This window comes from Phalacrocorax aristotelis, chromosome 13 (genome assembly GCF_949628215.1).
Source record: "Phalacrocorax aristotelis chromosome 13, bGulAri2.1, whole genome shotgun sequence".
Taxonomy (NCBI): domain Eukaryota; kingdom Metazoa; phylum Chordata; class Aves; order Suliformes; family Phalacrocoracidae; genus Phalacrocorax; species Phalacrocorax aristotelis.
In genome coordinates, this window is record NC_134288.1 from 4,955,934 (window position 1) to 4,979,994 (window position 24,061).

A 24,061-nucleotide genomic window follows, 5' to 3' on the forward strand; every position below is an offset into this window, starting at 1 on the left:
GTATCAGAAGGCTTTTTGTTAAGGAACGTGCCTTCTTATAGCTCAGTTGGTATCATTAGACAAATGGTGTTTTGACTTTGGTTTCCTGTACCACTGTTTGTGTTGTATATAGCATATTATAGCTGGATATTTATCATATAATAAAGCCTTGATGCATACAAAAAATCAAATTAATTTTACCAGCTTGCACCATATCCCTGGTGTAAGGGGAAGAGATATTAGCCATGCTGTAGTCATCCTTGGAAGATGTCAAATAATTGACAACCCTTACTCTAGTGTAGAGAGACTGGATATGTGTGTAATTAAATCCGTCGCAAACACCACTCAAAATATAATTTATTTTGTGCAAAGGATGTCTTATTGTGTTACACACTTTCCAAGGCTAAGAGAATAAAACTATGCGCAGAGTTGATAGGCTTGTCATTTCAGACACAGGAGGAATTTGTGGATATTAAAGCAAAAGTTTTGAAAGAAACTCCTCTACATATACTACATGACACATCAGTGCAGCATCTCTTTTAGTTGTTTGAGGCATAGGTTAGTTTTCTGTCCAGATATCTATCTCTCAGACTAACAAAAATATGCTTATAAAAGAAGATGACATCTCTAAAAGGATCTAAAGTTTTAATCCCAAAAGGTGCTCTGGATGACCAGGTCCCACCCCAGCAGCCTTGCTGGAACATTGCCAGGCTGGGAATCTAATTTCATGAGCTCATCTTCATCTCACCTGTTACAACTATGGAGAAGTTCATCAGTTTTTCTGTGGAGAGAGACAAATTTATTTTACTTGTCTGGGTAGCAACAAAACTATATAACGCAAGGTGTTGTAGCAGCAGGGGGGCAATAATATCTCACCCTCAGGGTTACTCATCAAATGGGGAAAGACGCCACCTAGCTGACCTCTGCTTCAGCTTTTCTCTGCACACTGGACTCCATTATGTTTCTCTTGGCAGAGTAAGACCCCAGAGTTGGCTTCAGCAAGCAGCGGATGTTGTCTATCTTGAGTTCAGGAAGGCATTCGACACTGTCTCCCACAGCATCCTCACAGGCAAGCTTAGGAAGTGTGGGCTGGATGAGAGGACAGTGAGGTGGACAGAGACCTGGCTCAAAAGCAGAGCTCAGAGGGTCATGATCAACCAAGCAGAGTCTGGATGGAGCCTGTCACTAGTGGTGTTCCCCAGGGGTCTGTGCTGGGTCCTGTCCTGTTCAACATAGTCATCAGTGACCTGGATGCAGGGACAGAGCGTAACCTCAGCAAGTTTGCTGGTGACACCAAGCTGGGAGGGGTGGCTGATACACCAGAAGGCCGTGCTGCCATCCAGCGAGACCTGGCCAGGCTGGAGAGCTGGGCCCAGGGGAACTTCATGGAATTCAACAAGAGCAAGTGCAAGGTCCTGCCCCTGGGGAGGAACAACCCCCTGCACCAGCACAGGCTGGGGCTGAACTGCTGGAAAGCAGCTCTGTTGAGAAGGACCTGGGAGTGCTGGGGGGCAGTGAGGTGACCCTGAGCCAGCACCGGGCCCTTGTGGCCGAGAAGGCCAAGGGTATCCTGGGATGCATTAAAAGGAGTGTGGCCAGCAGATGGAGAGAGGTTCTCCTCCCCCTCTACTCTGCTCTAGTGAGGCCACATCTGCGGTACTGTGTCCAGTTCTGGGCTGCCCAGTTTAAGGAGGATGTGGAACTGCTTGAGCAAGTCCAGCAGAGAGCTACCAAGATGATCAGGGGCCTGGAGCATCTCCCTTGTGAGGAAAGGCTGAGAGACCTGGGTTTGTTCAGCCTGGAGAAGAGAAGACTATAGGGGGGATTTTATCAATACCTATAAATATCTAAAGGGTGGGTGTCGGGATGATGGGACTGGGCTCTTTTCTATAGTGCCCAATGACAGGACAAGGGTCAATGGGCACATCTGGACACAGAAAGTTCCACCTCAATATGAGGAAAAACTTCTTTCCTTTGAGGGTGCCAGAGCAGTGGAAGAGGTTGCCCAGAGAGGCTGTGGCGTCCCTTCCGTGGAGACATTCGCACCCCGCCTGGACGCGTCCCTGTGCCCCTGCTCTGGCTGTGCCTGCTCCAGCAGGGGGGTTGGACAAGATGATCTCCAGAGGGCCCTTCCAACCCCCGCCATTCTGTGAAGTTCATGATTATTTCTCCAGCAAAGAAGAGATTCACGAGCAGTGCCGTTCCACAAGCGTGAAGAGTTTGTGAATATTAAAAGTGGAGCAAACATTGATAAATTTGATTTTCTGCATTTACACCCTTAAACAGATAAGCTGAGATGTCTGAAGAGTGTTCCAATCAGGCTACTTATGTGAGAGCCAGTGAATCATTGATTTAACATCTTACACAAAATTTCAGGGTATTCTGTGAACTCAGGCTGATAATGAAAGTGCAGGCTTCCAGAAATCAAAATACCTGTGTTGGACATGGGCATCTTGGTATGGGGAGTGAGGGTGTTGCACTAGAAAGAGTTAACAAACAAGCTAACAATGTATTTTGCTATTGCAGCTGCTATTATTAGAAATGATCCTCCTACAAACAGCATGTTTCCAACAACATGCAGAATACCTGTTTTATTTACAGCTGCACAAAAAGAATTGTGGAAAACCGGAAATGGTTCTAGGAAGGAACTGGAACCCTGAACAGCCTGTCCTAATGAGACTTCAGCAGCTCTCAATTGATTTACTTTATCAAAGAGAAACTGAAGAAGTGATTTGATCAGTGCCTGCATGGGTCAAGATTTCAAATACTCAGAGGGCTCTTTAATTTAACAGAAGGTATAATAAGATTCAGTGCCTGTAAATCGAAGCTAAGCAAAATCAAATTGCAATTAAGGAATGTTTAGACAGCAGGGGTAATTAACTGTTGCCACAACGTTTGGGGTCAGAATGGAATGACCATCTCTTGAAATGTTTTAATCTGGACTATTTCTTGGAACAGTATTCCCTCTTTGGTATGCAATGAAATATGGTGGTATGTCTTGCCTATCAACAAAATGAGGACATATGACTAGAAATAAGATGTGCATATCAAATATAATCCAGAAAACCTGATGCACGATTCTGTATGTTTAGTGGTTTCTGACTATTAGAGTGAATTATTTCAAGCATCTTTCAAAGAAAAAAATCTACTTTCTTGATTTGCTATTCTCATTGAAAACTCATACAAGGCACACATGCTTTAGAGGCACTGCCAAAACTTTAGTCCTACAAACTCATCCTCATTTGCAAAGGAATAGGGACATGTTTGGGAGAAGGGCACAGGGAGAAGGGACTATGGAAAATTGCTGTGACTTGCCTTTAGTGCCGCAGTTAATGCAGAAGTCTGACTTTGCTGAGGGGCTGGTATTTTTTGTTGTCTTTTCCAGCAATAATGGTGCCAAAAGGAATGAGAGGTGGTTTATAGCTGCAGCCTGCAGGAAAAGCAACGCCTCTTTGCAAGCCCTCCAAGGACTCTTTTGGTTGATTGTCCTAGTGAGAGATCAGTTTGCTGCTACCTTCCCTCCTACCTGCTTTTTGAATTGTTCATAAAATGGCTGTAAACAGCACATCTTGAAAGAAGGGTTCGTGCCTTGCGCAAGTGCCTCATTAACCATGCTTAGGTTCAGGCTCATGGTGTTAGGTGGAGAAGGAACAATATGTTTCTTGCATCAGGCTTTATTAGCAGAACATATGAACACTAGGCTTGCCTCATACATAGCAATTTGTCTTCCTAAAAGCCCCTCCACTCTTTCCTTGGCCCAGATAAAATGCTGGTGGGAATAACTGACAGCCCTCCTGAGCTGGTGCAAATGTCGGGCTTGGGTTTTCTTTTAGGTAGCGCAGAGACCATTCAAGGTGCGCTTGTCACGGATGTCCAGAGGAGGAGATCTTCTGCCTAGGTTCAGCTCTAGGTGTCATTATGTTGAAAGGAGGATGACCCAGACAGTGTGACTTTTTTTTTAAGCAGAAACCCCTGGGTGGGTGGGAGGCACGGGAATGGTGTGATTCCACGGACTATGCTGCAAGAGCTGATACTACTGTCAGCTGGGTTTGTACCATTTTTTATCTGTCTGACCAAAGAGACCAGAAGCATAGTTGGCCCTATAAACTCAAAGGCCAGAGTCAGATCCTTCCTTGCTGCTGAGCAGCTTCATCTAGTTCCAGATTCATAACACGGGCACCTACTTAGAGGGAAGTTATTCTGGAAAGGGGGGGCACCACTTTTCTGGCTTTCACCTCTCCCTATGATACTTCTCTCTGAGAAGAGAGCCGAGTATACCAGAATTAAAGGATCTGATGAAGAGAGAAATTAATGATTGCCTGCAAAGGAGCTGAGTAATCTGAGCTACATTTTGCAAGTAGCCTGTGCTCTACATGTGCCCTTACTGTATTAGCACTAGAGCCGCACATTAGTTTTAAGACTCCCTCTCGAATAGGGATATCGTAATGTTTTTTAATTGGGGCTGATAAAAATGTGGCATTGCTTGTAGGTTCCTCAGAGAAGCCAGTTGTGAAATTGGGTTTGTATTAAGCCTAATGATGGAAAATTAAGCATAGTACGTCTGTCGGAAATGGTCCACGATAAAAATCTTCTCCTCTCGATTACAGGAGGTTAATAGGGAATGGGGGAGGAAAGATGCGCTGGAAAACTGAATCCAACTAGGGGAATTAATAAGCCTTGAAATTCCCTCTGTTCAGAGTTCTCACACTGTCATTAGTCAGAGCATTAGGGATGATTATATGAATACGTTGGATGTTACTCTTCCTTAAATCCCAAATTTATTCACATTTTGTATCTGAGTGTTGCTTCGCTAGAGCCATAGCTCTGTAAATCTCTGAGTGTCCTGGGAATGTGACTGTGTTTATGAGAACCTGGGGTCCAGAAATCCTTAAATTTGGTAGCCTAATCTTCAGAGCAGGTGATCACTTTTTGCTAATTTATTTCGGAAGAAGCAGGATGTGTTCAGCATCTCTGATAATTCAACCACCAGACTTATTTATCTCGCACTGGTGATCAGCTTGCCCCGTGGCAGTGTCCACTGCTGGCATTCCTTTCTCCTTCTCATAGTCCTGGAACTTCAAAACAGGGTATATGCCTGTCTTGATGTCTTCTCCCTAATATACCAGTAAACCAGATAAAGCATTATTTGTTGTGTTTTGTCATGTCGTCCGTTTGCCAGCTGCTGGGAAGGCAGTCTAATGCCCTCATCTGTTTGCTCCTACCCAACTCTGCAGTGAGGGACAACGGCAGAGATCCTCACTGCTTCTGATCAAAACTCCATGGTGATTTTTCAAGGATAGCAACGTTTACAATAACAGTCCGGCCATATTTCTGTCTTGCAAAAATCACCCTGAAATTGCAATTTGATTTATTTATTCCTTATTCTTTCAAAAACATGACTGCAGCATTGCTGACAAGGGACAGTGTTTCGGCTCTTTGTCAGTAAGCTTGTTGTAAGGAACAAGCTTTGGGTATGCAGTCTTAAGGGTTCTTTTATGAACAAAGTGAGGGAGATATATTTTCTGCTTGCTAATAGCTTGGTTTGGGGTAAGACCAGAAAGAATTGATGCAGACTGTTAAGGTCTGTATGTGCGAAAGAACAAAGCAAGTACTTGTAGGAAAAACCAATGTTTTATTTGGCCAGCTATTTAAATTTGGTCAACTCTGGTAGGTAAGAAACTATTTTTCATATCTAGTCTGAGTTTCTGTTGTTAAAAATAACTACTATAACAGTCAATTGTTTGGTTATTTAAGTCCTTTTTTCTTAGTTCACCAGGAATATTTTGTTGTGTATATGTGTGTGCTGGGGGTATGAGGGGTTACAATCCCGTCTGCATAGTGATAGAGACTTTTTAAAAACCATTTATTTCAAAAAGATACTTTTTCTGTTGATTTACATATCTGACATTTAAGTTTCTGCATGCAAGATAACTATATTTTTATGCTGGTTTATTCTTTCTGATAATATTACATCTTTGTAACTGACATATACATTTTAGGCCTGAACTAGCAGAGCAGTTTAATTTCCCTCTAACATTCTGTGTGGCTTATTTGAAATGCTAATAATTTGTTTGCTATTAACTTGGGCCTCTTTCAATTATCTCATATGGTAGACCCCAAATCCTGCTTTTGAGTATCTTGCCCATCTGTATGTATCTTTCAGTCATGTTCTTTGCAGGTTTCCGAAGAAAGGTACGTAATTCGATTGGAGTCGTTGTGCAGAGCTTGGCCTTACAAAATGTGCTATTTCTCTCTATGCACTCTATCCTCATTAGCCTGATTGGCTCTTTACTCTGTTTCCCATCTCTTTGGGTTTGTCTCCTTGAAACAAAAAATATTCAAGTGTGATTTAGTCTTTCTAGTCTAGCTGTAGGCAAGTGTGTGTTTCCTACTTATTTCTTTACTTTCTTTTGCCTGCACCGACCTATGGGGTGGTGGAGAAACAAACAAACAGAGCAAGAATGAGAGCGGAAATACCGGATAGGTGAAAGCTTGTTTTGCCTCCCTGTCTTTAAAACAGACAGTAGCCATGGAGAGATGACCCAGCCAACCCTGACTATCCAGACCCACCCGTACCGGAGCTGCGAGCCGGTGGAAATGTCCTACCCCCGGGGGCAGTTCCAGCCAGCCATCCGAGTGGCCGACCTGCTGCAGCACATCACCCAGATGAAGCGAGGACAGGGCTATGGATTTAAAGAGGAGTATGAGGTGAGAGGAACCTTCACTCACATGAATGAGTAGAGAAGTCGCACTCACAGAGGATAGGTGCTTGGGAGGGGGGATAACTGTTTTTAAGAACTTCTTTTCCTTAATTCACTTACCCTCTTAATCCTTTGCTTTCTCCATCTTGTTTCGGTTCATGAGGGTAGGATTTTACAGCGCTAGCAGTCTTTGGTGGCCCTCCAGTCCAAAGAAAAGGCGTTTACTACAGCACTAAGATAATGACATTTTACTCATCCTTTAGCATGTGCCCTCTCTGCCATAAAGAGCAGACAGTAAATATTTAACAGCTGCTGAACTCAGTGAAGGACTTGGAGTCCCATAGTCCCTTACTTATTGACGTGCTTTTGTTGACAGTAGTGCAAGCCAGGCTTTAAGAAAAGGACGGGGTTTTGCTTGAGCTTTTTGGGAGCTCGAAATACTCTGTAACAATTGATCAAATTAAATCACAACATAATGAGCTGAATGCAGAATTGTAAAGGCAAAGGCAGGAACCTTATGTGGCTTAAATGAAGGTGGAGTTTTCTACTACGCTCAAACCTCTGGTTCAGAATAGATTTGACTGATGTACTCTTCCAACTCCATGGAGAGAAGCAAAGAGTAAGCTGCAAAAATGAAAGCAGCCCTCCTCCTCCCTACCTCTTCCCACCAAGCTGGAATGACCAGAAATGTAATCCAAATGACAAGAAGAAACATGACATTGGGGAGGAGTTGGAAGAGGAATATACATTTTCAGCAGAGGGAACAGTAGAAGACGTAGCATCAAATATATGTGAGACTTTGCTCTAGCAAGCGATAATTATAATGAATGTAGTAAGCTTGTGGGAAAGCAATAAGCAATTAATATGCATAGTGGCATTAAAACTACTTAAAAATAACATAACAGCTGTGAAAAATAACTTACTTAATGAAAGCAGCTCACTTTTCCACCCTGCGAGTAAGAGTCCATGGGGTTTGTATCATTGATGCTGGGTTTTGCTGCAGCTGAGAGGCAATCTTTTCCTGGTTGTCACCAGGGAGTATTTTTTTTAATCAGATGGCATCAAAGACTGTCATAACAAATACTTCTGGTAACTGTAGGTTAACCGGGTCTAGTCACTCATGCCCCACAATCTTGCACACTAATTAAACTATCAATATAAAGAGCTCTGTTTAATATTGAAAAAGGGTAAATAATTCTCTTAGGAGATTTTCTTAGCCCCCCCCCTTGGCCTCCCTTTCCATGAATAGTACCCAAAACTACGTTGAGCTCAATTACAGATGCCCTAAGATCTAGTTCTTGATGTTCAAGAAGAAAACAGGTGCTGGCATATATGTAATTTTCTGGCACTGGCATTGGTAATTATCAAAATAACACATTAGCATGAAAAATGTCAATGCAACTTTCAGCTCCACAAGTTCTGCCTTTCCCAGAAAGTGCTATCTACATACGTATATAATGGCTATGACATTATATAGATTTGCATAATTCCTTTCTTTACAAGAAATAGCCTGGAGAACGCCACAAGCTCTCAAACCACACGTGCTGTTCTACCCTTCTTCAGTCAGAGGCAGTTGCCTGAGGTAGCAGTCATTTCCAACGGCGGAATTTGGTTTTCAGAGCATGGAATGAAGGCAGGGCTGCAGCTCCCAGCCGCTTTCAGCCAGCACCCGCGATACCAGAAATGCAGGGAGGATGTTGAGGAGTGTTATAACTCCTGGGAGGTAGGAGGTTTAAGTTGGCCAAGAGCGGCGTCTCAGACTGGAATCTGGAGGAACACAGAGCTGCAAAGCTGGCTTTGCGAAATGTTTTGCAGAATGGTTGATAAAATCTTAAAAAGGAATTTGATGTCTCTCTTAAAATGTTTTCATACTCTAATACCAGTGTCACCTCCAAATATGTTTTTTCTTCTAAGGAGCTGATTTTCTACTTACTTTGCAAATTGATAGCATATATTACAGCCTATTTAGTGATGTGTTACCAAATAATTTTGCTCTCATGAAAAATCACTTTGAACAGAGTGTATCAGTCACACATGACAATCTCTGTACATGCTCATCTCCGCTGAGTGTAGGGGAATAGACAGGGATCGGCGACGGGAAGATCACGGGATGTGACGGAAAGATAGACTCCTCCCCATAGGAGTGGCAGGAACAGGAAGCGCAAGAGCTATATAAGCGTGTGACGCAGCTAAATAAACGGAGATTTTGTATCCATCACATTGATGACTGTGCATCACTGTCCCCAGGGTGGGTAGAGCCCTGTGTCCTGGAGATATGCGGCCCAAGATAAGTTCTCCCATAGAAGCGTACAGCAACAGCCGAGTAACCTGGAAATGGCATGCAATATTTGCTTATACCTTCACCTACAGACCATTAGAGCACAGGCAGCATGTTTTACCGAGGGCATCTAGGAGAATATTTCTGGTGCTTGCACCTTGCACGTGACTCCACGCTGAGATGAAAAGCGGGATGTGGTTGTGTAAGTGGTGTCACTGCTGGTGTGAAATGGATGATAACTCTGTGTGTGTGTGTGTGTGTGAACGTGGGAATCTGTCAGCACCGGCTGTGTGTGTTATTTTGGGTCTGCTTCCTGCACCTGAGGCCAAAGTGTGGCTTGGGCCTTTTTGGCTGCTGCTTCTGTTTAGCAACGTGTAGACCACAGAAGAGAAATACATCACTGGCACTGGCTGTAGATAGCACTATTTGGGATTAGGCACAGCCATAAACATTTAAACGGGACACATTTAAATGTCACCTGTTCCTTTTTCACAACATATCAGCCCTGATTTGTTGTGAGCTGCAGGACTAGGCCCACAGACTTACTGCGAGCACCAATTACTGGCCAAGGAGATAATAAGCTTAAGTATCCAAATCCATTTTCCATTATGATTTAGGATGCCACTAAAGTACATTCTCCTGCTGCATTACTGAGACCGTTCAGTTATTTTGGACTTCGTGGCTCCTTCCTCAAGCATCTTAGTATTGAGAGTCTTCGGTTTGTTGGCGTCACCTCTGGATGTTAACCCTTTCATTTCTGGCTGGCTACAGACCTTCTACCTGGTCAAAAGAATAGATCCTGCAGTTCGGGCTATGATGTGACATTGCAAAGTGTTTGCCAGCAGGGTGTTACTGTAGATGCTGCCCTTGGACACTGTTGGCTTAAGGCTTTGCTGTGAACCAGAATGGGGAACTGAGCTGGCTGCAATATTTCTTTTTCAGGTTATTTTTTTTTTTATCCAAAGTAGTTTTTAACCCTGGGTCGCAGCAGAGTTGTGGGAACAGTTTTGCCACCGCTGCTGAGACAGTAGTGGCTGCAGGGAGAGGGCCAGGACTCTGTGGCAGGCTTTGAGATGAGCAGCAAGGCTTTTAATTGACGTTGTTGCCTTTGGCATCAATACTGCAGCATTGGGTTTGATCAGTGCAAACGAATTATTCAAGTTTTCTTATTTAAATTACAAACAAACAGCAAACTAACTAAATGCATCCATTGGAAATGTAAAATGGCTTGCAATAAGCCTCTTAATGTGAACACTTTAGTTATGTTTGGGCTGTCGCTTAGAAAGCTTGATTGAGATGAAGCTGACTTCTGGAGATCTATCCGTGTAATTTTAGATAAAAATTAGATCAATTTAGTTTAAAAAGCATCATTGTAACATAAATTCCACTACTGGAAAGATATTTCAGTATAAATTTTACAAAGCTTCTCTAAAAGAAGAAAAGTCAGAAAAGGCTGAAAATCAAGCCCAGATTTTTGAACACTGAAAGTTTGCAGCTGTTAAATCAAAGAAAGAAGGGAGAGTGTTTCCTGTGAAATGTGGCTCAAATACCTGAGTGATTGATCCTGATTTACCATTGCTGTTAATGTAGAGAGAAACAGAACTATTAATCCTTTTTGCTATTATAGAGATTCTTATTGTACAAACAAAAATCGAAGGCACAAAACATTAGGTATGCTCCTCTTTTTCTGGATGCAACCAAGTTATAATTGGTATTTTTGCCATTGTATTTCTAATGCAGTTTCAGTTCTTGGTGCTGCATTTTGGGGGACCTCACAGAAAATTTTTTATGCTGTAGCATCCGTGAACATGCAGTTACTCCAATTTCTTCATCTGGTGTGTATAAAAGTAGGGGTATAAGGTGCACCTCTCAAAGGCAGTTCGTGTTCCTCACCAACCAGAGCTGTGCTTCCTCTCTTCTGAGACAGGTACTTCTGTGAAAAGCAGAGACTTCTTTGGTATTGAATGAGATGCAATACCCTTAAAACTTTGGAGGCTACATCAGACGAATATAAAAACATCAATTTCAATGGACAACTTCATGTTCAAATCACGTGAAAGGATAGGGTTTGCTGAAAGGGATTTATTGGACCTGAATGTATTTTCTTCGCTCAAGATTGCTTCCCCCACATGGAAGTCTTGAGAAAGGATTTTTTTTTTTTCTTCTTTTTCTCTTCTTCTTCCCTTTTCTTATCTTTACTTTTTGTTTTTCTTCTTTCTTTTTTCTTCTTTCTTTTTTCTTCTTTTTACTTCTTTCTTTTTTCTTCTTTCTTTTTTCTTCTTTTTACTTCTTTCTTTTACTTCTTTCTTTTTTCTTCTTTTTTATCTTTTTTCCTCTTTCTTCTTTCTTCTTTCTTTTTTCTTCTTTCTTTTTTCTTCTTTTTTTATCTTTTTTCCTCTTTCTTCTTTCTTCTTTTTTTTTTTTTTTTATTTTCAGATGGTTATGATTAGATGCCTAATAACAGTTGCCATTCTCTGGTCAATCTGCTGTAATTTGATGTTAGTGGAAAAATAACACACCCTTTTCCTCAGTCTTTGAAGATGAAAATGAACCTTCCTCACCTCTTTTCTTTTACTTGGGGATCTTTTTGTTGTGCGTGGGTTTGTTGGTTGGGTTATTTTTGCTCAGGAGATGAGCTGCTATTTGGAAACAGCTGTCTGTAAAGGAAATATATGTGTGATCAAAGCCCTCACCAATTACAGAGTTATTACTCTTTCTCCTGGGCTTGTGAATAGGAACTCACTGTCCCTGTCTTTTGTCAGCAGTGCTCATGACAGTGCTGCAGTGCCTGACATTTTCTGTCCTGGAACCCCTTTGGGGGAAATTCACAACGATCTGGTCTGCCAGGGGTTTGCTCATATTAAGTTTAATTGTAATGTCAGTGTTGTAGATCCTAATAATCGTGTCTCTCTGCTATTGCATTCAGGCACTGTAATAGACCTGGATGGCTTGTGAAGACGAATATAAATTCGTTTTCTAGCACAGCTGTGTCAAACTACCCGCTGTTAGCTAAGGCAGATATGATTCTACAATGATTGTGGTATAAAAACTCTGTAATTCCCTGAGGACTGTAAATAATACAATTTATAATGGTGCTGTTGTTTTTAGTAATGTAGGATCATGTTAGGGAGTCGGTCTTGGAGGAGGCAGATCTAGAGAGGCAGTTCAGTGGGAGCTGCTGTTCTCCTCGCCTGTACTTTCGGCACAAGTCAAGGCTGGGCTGGCTGCAGCCGACACCGGCGGTTTGCACATGATGCCCTTCCGTCCAGCGTGATGCGGCGATACCCGGGGAGCTGCTGCCGTTACCGTTCAGTGGGAAGCACTGCTGTGCCTGCTGCTTTGATCTGCCTGTGCTGACTTCCCCGACCCTCCTGAGACAGGGAGAGGGATCATCCTGCTTACAGGCAGTCCGGGCCATCTCCCAAGGAAGGCGAGACCATCCTTCAGCCAGATCCTGTGACAATAGCTGTTTTCTTGGCTTTGCCTTGAAAATCCTTCCTGGATCTGTCTCAAGGGGAAAGTGGCTCATTTGAGTGTGTTCAGAAGGGTTATAGGGCCAAGCTATCGGGTAAGGTAATGCTGTGTGCTGCCAGTTTCCTTACGCCATCCTTTCTCAACTAAAAGAGCAGATTTTAGGAAGATGACTATTTATTTTCATACATCATTAGCATGTTTTACCTCCTTTTGCCTCTCTTCCTTACACATGATCTAAACCCCTGAGCTGTTTTTATTTTTCCCTAAAGAAAACCAGCTAGTGCTTTGTATTGCATCACCCCATTATTAATACAGAAATAGGTGAAACCTTTGTATCTGTTTTCAACTTAAATATGAAGACTGAGCACTGTCTCAGCCATCTGGATTTTCTTAGAAGTGTATGTATGTGAAATTGCCACAAACCGTGTTCTACAAGGGACATGAGGTTAACCTGGGACTGTGCAGCCAGAAGCAAATTCCCCCGCTCCTTTTAGATCTGCAGTAGCAGGAGGAAAATTATTCTCTGCTGGCAGAAGCCAAGAGATGCAAATGGTCTGCGCCAAGCTCTGCTTTTTGCATTAGTGGATGTGCCCTTTCCTCAAGAACAGCTGTTTGCTTCGTTGACTACTGAATTATGCAGCACCTTTATTTTTGCCCTGCTCAGTCATCTTAATCCACCTGAAGGCATTGGCCAGATTTTTATAAACACTCCGCTATTGTTTATTTTGCAGGCACTACCCGAGGGGCAGACTGCATCCTGGGATACAGCCAAGGAAGACGAAAACCGCAATAAGAACAGATATGGAAACATAATCTCCTGTAGGTGTAAATTCACATTAAACTGAGCTTTCTGTAAGATTTTATATGCATTCTGTGGAAAAGGGTGAGCTTGAGAATCTCACTAAAAAGCTGTTTTACAGAGCTGAGCGTTCTGTAGTTCGATTTGTTTGTTACAGGCTGTAATTCTATGATTTTTCTTTTATTTTATGGATTTTTTCATTGTTTTACATAAAGTCATTGCATGACTTTATGGTTTCTTACACATTTTCTCCCTACCTTGCTTTGTACCTAAAGTTTGTAATTTAAGGGCTAAATCCTTTTGTCAGATTTTCGCAGTGGGTAATGATGCCCATTATCTGTCCATTTTTACTACATAACCCGCAGCTTTCAGTGCCACGAATGGGAGCACAAAAGGAGATGCAGATAGATCAGATTTTTAGCTATGCATCAGAGATCAGATCTTCTCCTTCCTTGTGGTCAGCAACCAGCAGAGCAGTCACTGCCTGTCCCCAGAAAGCTGGTTTGACGTGTGGACAAGCTTAGATTCTGTCTCAGAATCACAGTAAGGCAGCTGAAAATGCACTAAAGCTCCTTAGTTTTACTTCTTTCAATGACCAATTACTGTTGATGTTATAGGAATATTGATACCTTGCAGAACTGCAGGGGCAGTGAAGGACTCCATAAAAGCATTTAGGTCAGCTTTATTCTCCAGTTCAGGATTAGATTCACCTCTGTCTTTTTTATCAGATATTTGTGTGGCCTCTTCTTAAGAGTCTCCAACGCTGAGCTCTCCAGGCAGCTTACCCCAGTGTTTCGTTATTCCTTACAATGACGGGTGAGGGGAGGTGTGAGAAATAATTCTTTTGAAGGGCTCCTGCACAGCACCAAGTTGGAGAAGCCAGGCCTGAGACCATCAGAAGAAGAAATAAGAATATAAATGAATGTACCATAGATTCTCGTGACCGGATAAATCTATAGAAAGCAATAAGGGCAAAATTAAATCACGCTGAGTGATATATTTAGTACTGTATTTTTCTCAGGTTAAATATGTATTTGCTGTAGAACAATCAGACTTTACTAAGGAATTAAAAAAAAACTTGGCCACAAAGAAAGATCATCTCACATGTAACTACTCTTTTTCTTGTAAGGCTTTAAAGGAATTATTCCTGTAGCAGTTTTGGGGGAATGACATAGAACAACTCAGTTCAGGGACCCCATGGTAACGATGAAGAAATCTGGAAATGAAGATGGGAATTTTGTGAGTCTGGATCTGATCCCACTTCTGCTGCTGGCTTTCTGCAGTAGTTGTGAGCAGGTCACCAGTTCCATCAGTCTTTTTTTCTCCTTGGGGAAAATGGAAGTGATAGTACTGGAGCATTACAGTTAGCCTGAAAATCATCTCCCTTTATTTCAGCTGCCTAAAAGTTCCACCTCGCTGTAAGTTTCCTGTGTTCCTATTGGCAAAGAGACATGCCTCCAGACAGAGGTTCAATTTACCTGACTGTACAATTAGCTTAGATTAAATTAGCCTAAAACAGATGAATCATCCAGCTAGATCAGCTACCCAGTGGATTGGAGGTGGAAGTGCCCTAGTATGACATAAGGAAGGAAATGTGAAAGATGCTGTTTCTGTGTGTGATTTTGAGGAAGCAGTTGACATAATTTAAAAGTGGAGGTGAAAAGAGACAAGGCTGTGTGTGATAGCCACCATCTAATCTATGCTGAAGGTGGTCACAAGGAAAACGTTGAACTCCAGGTGAAACGTGACAAGAAATTAAGGAAGCAAAATCAAGGAAGATAAATGGGGTATTATCTAAAGGGAGGGTGTTCACCAAGATGAATTGTTGTCTAACAAAGAGTGATGTTAGCCTTTTAGCTATAAATATAAGTACAGTAGCGATACAGATAGGAGGTGATGCGCTTGAATAAGGGAATGAAGTATGTAATCAAAGCTAAGGAGAAGTGTCTGCATGGTATAAAACATCAGAAAAGAAGCTCAAGTTTAAGGGCTGTTGGGAAAGATTTCAGAATGAGATTGAGAGGGTGGAAAGGCATAGATAAAGGAGGTGGTGAAAGAGAGGAATGATGCAGAAGAGTTGAAGGTAAATAACAAAGCTGAGTGGGTTTTCTTTGCTTCAAATATATATCAGAACAAAGAGTTTGAGGAGGAGACAACAGCTCTTCTAAAAGACAGCAAAGAGAATTTATTAATGTGCAATAAGGAGTGATAAAGTGGAGCGAAGTCCTTGCTTCACTTCGAAGAGGCCTGGGAGAGGGAAGGGAGGATGCCTGAGGAAGGAGCATGCCATTCATCAGACATTTTGTAAAACCATTGGGAAATTACAAGTGGTGTCACTGGCTAAGCCTTGAGCCAGACCCCACTGATGGGCGACTTTGGGCATTGAGTAAAGGCAACGACAGGATCTAGAACAGAGAATTGATAGCAGAGCAGAGAATAGCAGGAGAGTCCTTCCCTTTGGGCAGATCATGAAAACAAATTGTGCTCAGTGGGTACAAACTGCAAAAGCCTTAGCAGAGGAGGGGAGGAGGAAAACGATTACACCCTTAGCTGCTTTGTTTTACTAGAATTGTAGTTGCTGGTAAAACCCAGAGTATGCACTGATTGCTCCTACCAGTTTATTTGGTAAAAGGCTGCAGATGGCAATTAACATTATTTAATCACAGTTACAATTTCATCACTCCTGGAACAAGATATCCCATGCCTTTCGGGAGCTGAATTGAAAAGTCACGTTTTGATCTGACTTTTGTAACTACTTCTGAAACTTTTGTTAAAATGTGGGTTTGTGAGCTCTTGCAATAAGTAGCATTGCTCAGTGAATCACAGCAGATTAGATCTTGTCTTTATGGCCTTCTGGGCAATGGTACTCTTACAGGACTGTTTTTCTTGGCTCACTGCTTTCCCAGGGCTGTATTAACATCATGCCTCTCTACGAAAACCTAGATCCTACTGCCAGCCCCAACATCTGCTGTTCTTATATTTGCAAATCAAAACTGCAGATGAGGCTAATCTGTTCATGGAGAGGAGGTGCAAGAGAGCTCTAAGTTCTCCCATGCTTTAAACTCTGGTTCCCTTCACTTTGCAACACTGGTATGTTTTCTGGAGAAAAGGAGAAGCTGAGGAGTGGATTTGGGGTCTGTATGACCACAGAAATCCACTCTTGATGGTGGAAGGATGCACTGTAGTTGCACAGGTTTGCCATGCTGGAGGAAGCTGCCCTACTCAAACTTTTTATTAGATCAGGAGAGTCCATGAGTTTTGCTCCTGTGCCTTGAGTATAAAAGCTGTAAACACAAAGGCAGTGGTGGAGATGCAAGATTTTTCTTTAGGGGGCAAGGGTAGGTAGTGTATACATTTATGTGCTGAAGAGAAATGATTTAAATTTTCTTTAGGGCCTAGATATCGAGGCCTTCAAAGTGCATCAGCAAGTGGCCATTAGGGGAGGAATGTTGAGCTTTTGTGGGTTGAGCTGAACCATTACATGGAAGACATCCAGAAGCTATATGGGATCTTTGGTTCTATTCTGTTCCTCTCCATCTTGTCCAAATTTAGAGCAGTTACATTATAGGAGAGTAAAAATGTCAGATGAGAGCTGAGGGCGTAAAGACACATGACTGTGTTTTGCTTCAACTTACAGGAGAGCACTTTCTTTCCCTTTCTTTTCTCCCTTTACTGAGCATATTACAGGGGAGTTCAGCACTCACAGGAGTGCTCGTACTGGTACTACTTTAGACACATCCTCCCATCTGCACTGGAGCACCTTCCCACTTGGGCACCACGGTTTTCAAGTCTTGTGATGGTCCGTTAAAAACTATTGAGTTGATGACAAAAGAGAGTACAGAAATTTGCTTAATTTCCTTCATGCTCTGACTACTATATGTTTTGGGCTGGAAGACTGTGAATTAATCAGATAATTTTGCGGTGGGAGAGATGAATGACAGAGAGAGATTAATGGAGCTCTAAGCGGAAACGCAGGTGGAGTGCACTTCTTGGCCATGGGCAGGGATAATGCATAAAATAAAAAAAAAACCCACAGATCAGTATTGGATTTAGAATCAAAGTCTTTTGTCTTCCAAGCATTTTTATTCTATGGTTTCTTCTGTCCCTAAACTCTTGCTTGTCTGTGCAGTGCCCATGGTATGTGACCCTGAGAGGGTGGGGTGTATCACACCTCGCTATTAGCCAGTTCTCAAGGCACAGTCCAGGACCAGTGGGGGAGGCAGGGGCAGAGAGTGCGCCTTGGGAGGGCAAAGCGTCCTTTTGTACCAGAGCTGGGCTGAAGAATTTCAAAAGATGGCTGTATTTCTCCATTCACTACGTTGGGAATCTTGACAGCCAGTTTAGACTAGCTGTGTAATATTTAGATGGCAAAAGTTGTGTGAGATTAATCCAGTGCTGGTGTCAAAATGAGATGTGGAAAAATTGCAATGATATTTCAAATGATCACTAATGGGAATTTTGACAGAAGTTTGAAACGATAACGTTTTTGTGCTAAAATGGGAGCACAGTGCTTTTCAGTGAAATTCTTGTCATTTTAAAAATCTGTTTTAAGACCAATTTTCAGTCAAAGTACTCTTCATACAAATTTAGAGTTCTGCTAACTTACATACAGACTATAGTAAACAGGGAGAAATCAAACCATTTATACATTTGTTAATTTCCATTTTTTGCAGTCCTGAATGTTACAGACATGTAATTTTTCTTCTTTTTCTCACTTCATTTTTCAAGTTTCTTATATTCCATTTGTAACACATGGTGATATGAAGTCTGATAAATTTACAGAAGAGGTGAGCGACGCTTTCATTTCAGTGCGCCAAATATGTTGCCTCCTTGGCTAGTGTAGTCCAGTGGAAAAGGTGCAGAATCAGAAATAAATTCCAACCATTAGGAGCGATAGAATGAAGACAGTTGCTGTTCTTTCAAAAATTCTTTAAAGCCTGTAGATGAAAAAAACTAAGTACAAGATCGTTACTGTTAGTAGCATAATATGTTACATTGGGGTTTGCCCCTTTTCATTAAATAAAAAGCGCCAAATAAATTCCAAAGTTTGGGGGCAAAAAAAGGATTTACAAGGTAAGTTATTTAATGGATTTTATTCAGACCGTGCTCCTAAACTTATGAACAAGATTAAAGGCACCATTAAGACATCATTAATATTTTGTGTGCTTACAATACGCACAGAATTTTTTCTTCCTGCTGCAATGTTCATACTCATAAGAGAAAGGAATTAATCTCCGTTTTGTAAAATATGCCATGAAATATCGTGACTTCTGTCCTCCTGAAGCAAAATTTAACTAAAAGTATTTTTTATTTTGTCCCATAATATAATTGGAGCTAAACCCGAATGTCTCTTTTCTTAAAAATATCATTAATTTCCATTGGTCATTTCTTCATCTATTGCTGTTCTTCACAGGTATAACAGTCATATTTGGCTTGAAAGGTAAAAAACAGCCACACTTTTTACAGCTACAAAACATCTTTTCTTTTTCCATATTTGTCTTAAATGCATAGACCTCTTCTGCGGTCTCCTCCTCAGGTGTTTCACACTTTGCTCCCTCAGGAGGTATTCCTCCTGTCTGTTTTAAGTTTTTATCTAAAGAGTGGCTCAAAGAGATGAAACATAATTTTGGGGTTTGGTTCTATTAAAGGAAGAGAGGCAGGTTCTTCCTTGAGGGCTATTCAGAGCATTGCGGCTACACACCGTGCATAGACAGTGTCTTTGTCCCACTTAAAAAATCGACCTGAGATTCTTCTCACCTGCCATTAGAGTAATTTTTGGTCTTATTGCTTTTTAGTTCTATTGTTGCAATAAGTTAAGACTTTTGTAAGACCATTATATTGTGGCATCACAAGAGGAGTTAGTAAATATTCCCCTCCCAATCATTAGCTCTAGGGGTCTTTTTCGTTGCTTTTGTTCTGTGTGATTCTTAACTAGCCTTAGTTTCCTGCCTTGAACTGCAAGTGTGAAATGGTCTACGGGAGATTTTGTGTATTTCATCTAGATGTCTGGTTTAATCAGCCCTTTGTCTGTCTTTGTGAATTGCTCTAAGTATAAATTTTTGGTTGTCTGTCTAACCACATGATTTACTGCAACTCCTAGTGCAGTTGCCTTGAGCGCAGGTAATTTTCTAGAGTTGGGAATGACAGCAGTACTCTGAGAAATATACCTAGTTCCACTGCGCCTACAAAGGTTATATTTATTAATACAAATATAACAGCGCTTTTAATGGATTCACCTGTGTAACTTTTTTTTTAATGCATATATGGGGTTTGATAAATCCAGCAATGTGGTTGTATTTTTGGGGCGTGAAAATCTTGCCCAAAGAATGAACAGAGTGTGAGAATCATTGCTTTACATAACCCAATGAATATTTAATATTTATCCAAATCTTGGGTTTCAGAACCACATGCAGATCTGTCTTCACAATTATTATCTGATTCTGCATTTAATTGAGTAATGACTAAAACCCTTTTTGACTGAGCTACTGCAGAATCACACCTCGTATTTTAATGTTTCATTGCTATGATTCTTTTTAATTGAATGTAAATTATGCTTAGGCCCGGATTTTGCAAAGTGCTTCTAAACATTAATGCTTTACTGATTGAGAGCTACAGTCTACAGAGCTGGTAGAGAGGAAATCAACTTAACGGGCTCTATATTGTACTTATTAAAAAAATCCTTTAAAAATGAGCCCAGCATGCCCAGCAGCAACCTCTGTAACCCAGTAGCCTTTGCCAAGCAACTGGCCCTTAGGTAGCAGTTCTGCAATTAATTGCATACCAGTGCTGGGATTGCCAGACCAAATCAGCTCAACAGCCCAGCTCGCGGAGTATCTCCTTTGACAGAGCCCAGCACCAGCTGTTCCAAAGAAAGATCAAAATATTCCCTTGGTGGAAATTCATGACATAATCTGCCCGCTGGTGTAGTTCCTTTCTGCGTCTGAACTGCATAGCGTGCTGGGAGGTGAAAAGATTGATAACTGTTATTTTATTGCCTTATCTAAAGTAACTTTGAACATCCTCAAAACCATGAACAGTTCTAATTTTTTTTTTAATGCTGCCTTGATGGTGTTTTGTTGCTGCGAGTTCTGTGGGTTGCATAAAGGAACATTGCTCTGATTTCCTTTGGTATTTCCTTTCAGGTTTCTGGGTTACCCCATTTTTTATTTACAGGATTTCATTTGCCATTTTAACCTCCTTAATCCTTTATACCTCAGTCGTGGCCTATTTCTTTTTATCTTGGTCTTGACAATTTTAGCTCTTGCCTCAGTTTCCATAGGTCAGATCAAGCCAGGGTGGTTGTTACTTCCAAGCGTGAAGATGGCTTTTGTGGGTGGAGATACGTCCTGCAAAGATCTGTCCCAAGACCCCCAAACCAAACAATGTTTGTGGTCTAAAAGCTTTATAAGGGTTATGGTGACAGCAGTGAATTTAACGGACACAGAGTATGAAGGAACACTAACCTAAGGATCTAAATATTACATCTTAAACACAAAAGAAAGGGCTGGGAGGAACAGGAATACCTGTAATATTCTTTCATTTTTTATTATTGTAAGTATACAATTGCCCACTCGCAGGACTCGGCAGGTAAAATAAAACACTTAGAAACTCCTGTTTATTGTTACTGTCACTTTTTTTTTCTTTCCTTCTTTCAGATGATCATTCAAGAGTGAGATTGCAGCTGCTGGATGGGGACCCTCACTCTGACTACATAAACGCCAATTACATAGATGTAAGGCTCCTGGTCATTGCTGCTGTGACAAATGCTCCTGCTGACAAGTCTGCTTATGAATTTGGTGCATCTGACAAAGGGACAGACTGCTGATCTGATATGAATGGCAGCCGAACATCATACAAGCATCATGTCGTGACAGGGAGAGGGTTCTCGGTCTCCAGTTTATTCTGTCTGACCAATCTGGACAGATGGAGATTTCCTGTGTTTGACAGATCCACCAACACAAGTGGAATGTGGGCTAAATGACGTATGGGGGAATCAATATCGGCCCCTCGCAATAGCATTAGTAGATATCTGAGACTTATCAACCTCTTACAAAGTTGCAGCACAGAAGGCGTGAAATAGATTGACATTTTTTTTTTTTAGTGTTACAAAGTAACATTGAAAAAGCAGCCTCCCTCACACACACAGAATGATCAAATGAACATGAGTTTCTTGTACGCATCTCCTGACTTGTAGGAGCAGTTTACGTGTTCAGGAACATGACAATGTTCCGAAGAGTTTCTTCAAGGGGTGAAAAATGCACCTGATGAAGTTACATAAGACCGATATTCAGCATCCTTTTCCCTTTTTTCAAACAAGAAGGTGCAGTGTTTTGCCTATTAGTTTTCAGAGTTGCCCACAGGTTAGTCACAGAACATGTTTCTTTGAGGAAATAGTGAAAACTACCCCATTCCTGTTTTCTCTTTGGCATAATGAGATCTTATAATTCAGCCTGAGTGAAATACCATCCCTTCAAATCTCACCGGGCAACCTAGTTACCTATTTTCAGTCATTCGATAACCACTGTTAGTACACTGTTAAGAGTGCAGCAGTTGTTGGTACCTGGAGCATACAAAACACAAGGTGTGCTTTGTCTGAACTGTCATCTCAGAGACCATCACAGATTTTGTTTTTTTTCCAGGGGTACCACCGGCCTCGCCATTACATTGCAACTCAAGGCAAGTTCATTCTTGTATGTCTAAATATTGGTAAAACCACTGCTGTTTTAAACTGTTGTAAGACCTATTTATAAGGTGACACCTTCTGTTTTGGGGAACATCTGAAAACCTGCTATAGGGGCACAAAAGGGAAGGATATAGAATGTTCCAAGATCTTTAACACAAAACCTCAGCTACAGGAATAAAAAATGCTACAGACTTAGAGGTGGCAGTGCAATCTATAATGTGTCCTTTGAGCATGAAGTATGAGATTAGAATGAAAAGGGACTTTACAGATCTTGGGTTTACCTTCTGGAGTGGAATTGCTTGAGGAGGGCAGTATGAATAAACCTGTGACTGATGAACTTTTGGTTACTGGGAACTAGTAGGAAATGCATTTGAACACCACTTTCTGTAAGTTAGTTGATGAGCTTCTTATGCCTCTGGGTGGGACGGGGGCGTGGGGAGGGAAGGAAAAAGAAAAACCCAACACAATTCAGTACTGAGGGCTATCCATGTTAGGAGACAAACCTCCCTACGCCTGTTCTTTACAACACGGTGCTATTTTCCTGTATCACTGGCCAAACTCTTATGCCATGACCACTTCCTCTACCATTATTTGTCCTCATTGTTGTGCATTCCTTACCTGCACGTGTCATGTTCATAAATATTGCTCTATTCTTAAATTCTGCTTTATGACTTCATTGCTGACTTGTCCCCGTTGAAAGAGTAAAAAAAACCTTATTAGAATAAACTGGCATTTGAGGATGTGCAGATGTAGGGAACGAAGCAAGGCAGAGAACATGTAGGATGGGCAGAGTGGGTGAAAGGAGTCTGTAAGAGGATTTCATCTACAGCGTAGAAGAGAAGGAGGAAACAAGGTCAGTGAGAGGCTCCAGTCTAATAAACCTCTTGTGAGGAGTGGCTGTTTGGCTGTTGGAACCTGAAATTTTTCTTTCAGGGGGGAGTTCAGAAAAGAGATAAGCTTTGCATCTTTCCTTCCTCCTTCATATTTAATAAATAATGAAGTGTGAAATGGAGGAATTTTAGTGCTGCATCAGTATTTCAATACAGTTTTAATTACAGAGTCACTATAGGGTTCATCCATGTCCCATCACTTAAACGTGATTACCTAGAGGAGCCACCTCCACTATTTACAATACAGACATCACCTCTGTTGCCAGTGTGCTAGAAGCTTAAATACCCCTTGCAAGGAAGCATCTGACCTCTTGAAGAGGTCCAAGCTGTTTGTGTCTGTGAGCCTGAATCTCAGAGGGATGCTCTGAAAGGCAGACTAGGATCCTGTGGGAACAGGGCAATGGCTGGGGAACAGCTGAAAAGAGTTGTTGGCATTCCATACACTCTCTTAAGGTGTTGTTTTGTCTTTTCTCCTGCCCCAGGGCCAATGCAAGAGACAGTGAAGGATTTCTGGAGAATGATTTGGCAAGAAAACTCTGCAAGTGTTGTCATGGTCACCAACTTGGTGGAAGTGGGCAGGGTAAGGGTACCACTTTCCTGACATGTAAACCCAAACCAGCTCTGGGTATGACATGGTGCTGCTGTTCAGGCAAGCTCAGCAAGTGAAATGCCTTCTGCTTACTATAGTAAGGGAATTCATTAAGCCAGTCTGGGTTTTTCTCTAAAATGCTGGATTCTGTAATACTTAGCTGCTTTCTTCCTGGACTAATAAGTGTCGTGTTCCTGGTGTAAGTCTTGGCTTTAGCTGAGCTATACAAATTTATGCTAGCTGAGAAGCTATCTCCTTTTTCAGTACAGAAGGAAGAAATGTATTTCTGTAATAATTATTATCTGTATTATTTGAATACCTCTCTACCCACAAAAATCCAGAGGGGCAAGAACGTGCGACTGGTGTTCAATCTATCAAAAAAGCTCTTTAAATGACTGTTCAAAACCTAGGGTTTCCAATTGCTTCAGACGATCACTACTCCATGGTGGTATGAGATTGTGCACAGCTGGATCCTGGCGCCACCCAGCAGCGTTGGCATCCCCACCACCCACCACTTCACGCTCTTGGACTCAGATAAACCCGAAGTCCCTGTGTCAGCACAGGGCAGTTGCCAAAGCCCACGATGGAGCAAACATGAAAAGGCGTAGGCTAGACTTTAGGGAATAATCCCCACCTCCAGAAACTGGAGCTCTTAAAATTTTGTCCTG

General features: G+C 41.7%; 1 protein-coding gene across 3 annotated transcripts in view; it reads left to right on the forward strand.

The window, feature by feature from the left end:
• The window catches only part of PTPRT (protein tyrosine phosphatase receptor type T), a 475,775-nt gene that overhangs the window by 425,917 nt on the left and 25,797 nt on the right, over positions 1 to 24,061 (forward strand). For all 3 annotated transcript variants that reach the window (XM_075108692.1, XM_075108691.1, XM_075108690.1), the window contains 5 exons: positions 6,500 to 6,687; positions 13,164 to 13,251; positions 20,887 to 20,963; positions 21,871 to 21,907; positions 23,287 to 23,384. In XM_075108692.1, the coding sequence (XP_074964793.1) occupies positions 6,500 to 6,687; positions 13,164 to 13,251; positions 20,887 to 20,963; positions 21,871 to 21,907; positions 23,287 to 23,384 (488 nt within the window). The remainder of the gene's footprint in view (positions 1 to 6,499; positions 6,688 to 13,163; positions 13,252 to 20,886; positions 20,964 to 21,870; positions 21,908 to 23,286; positions 23,385 to 24,061) is intronic.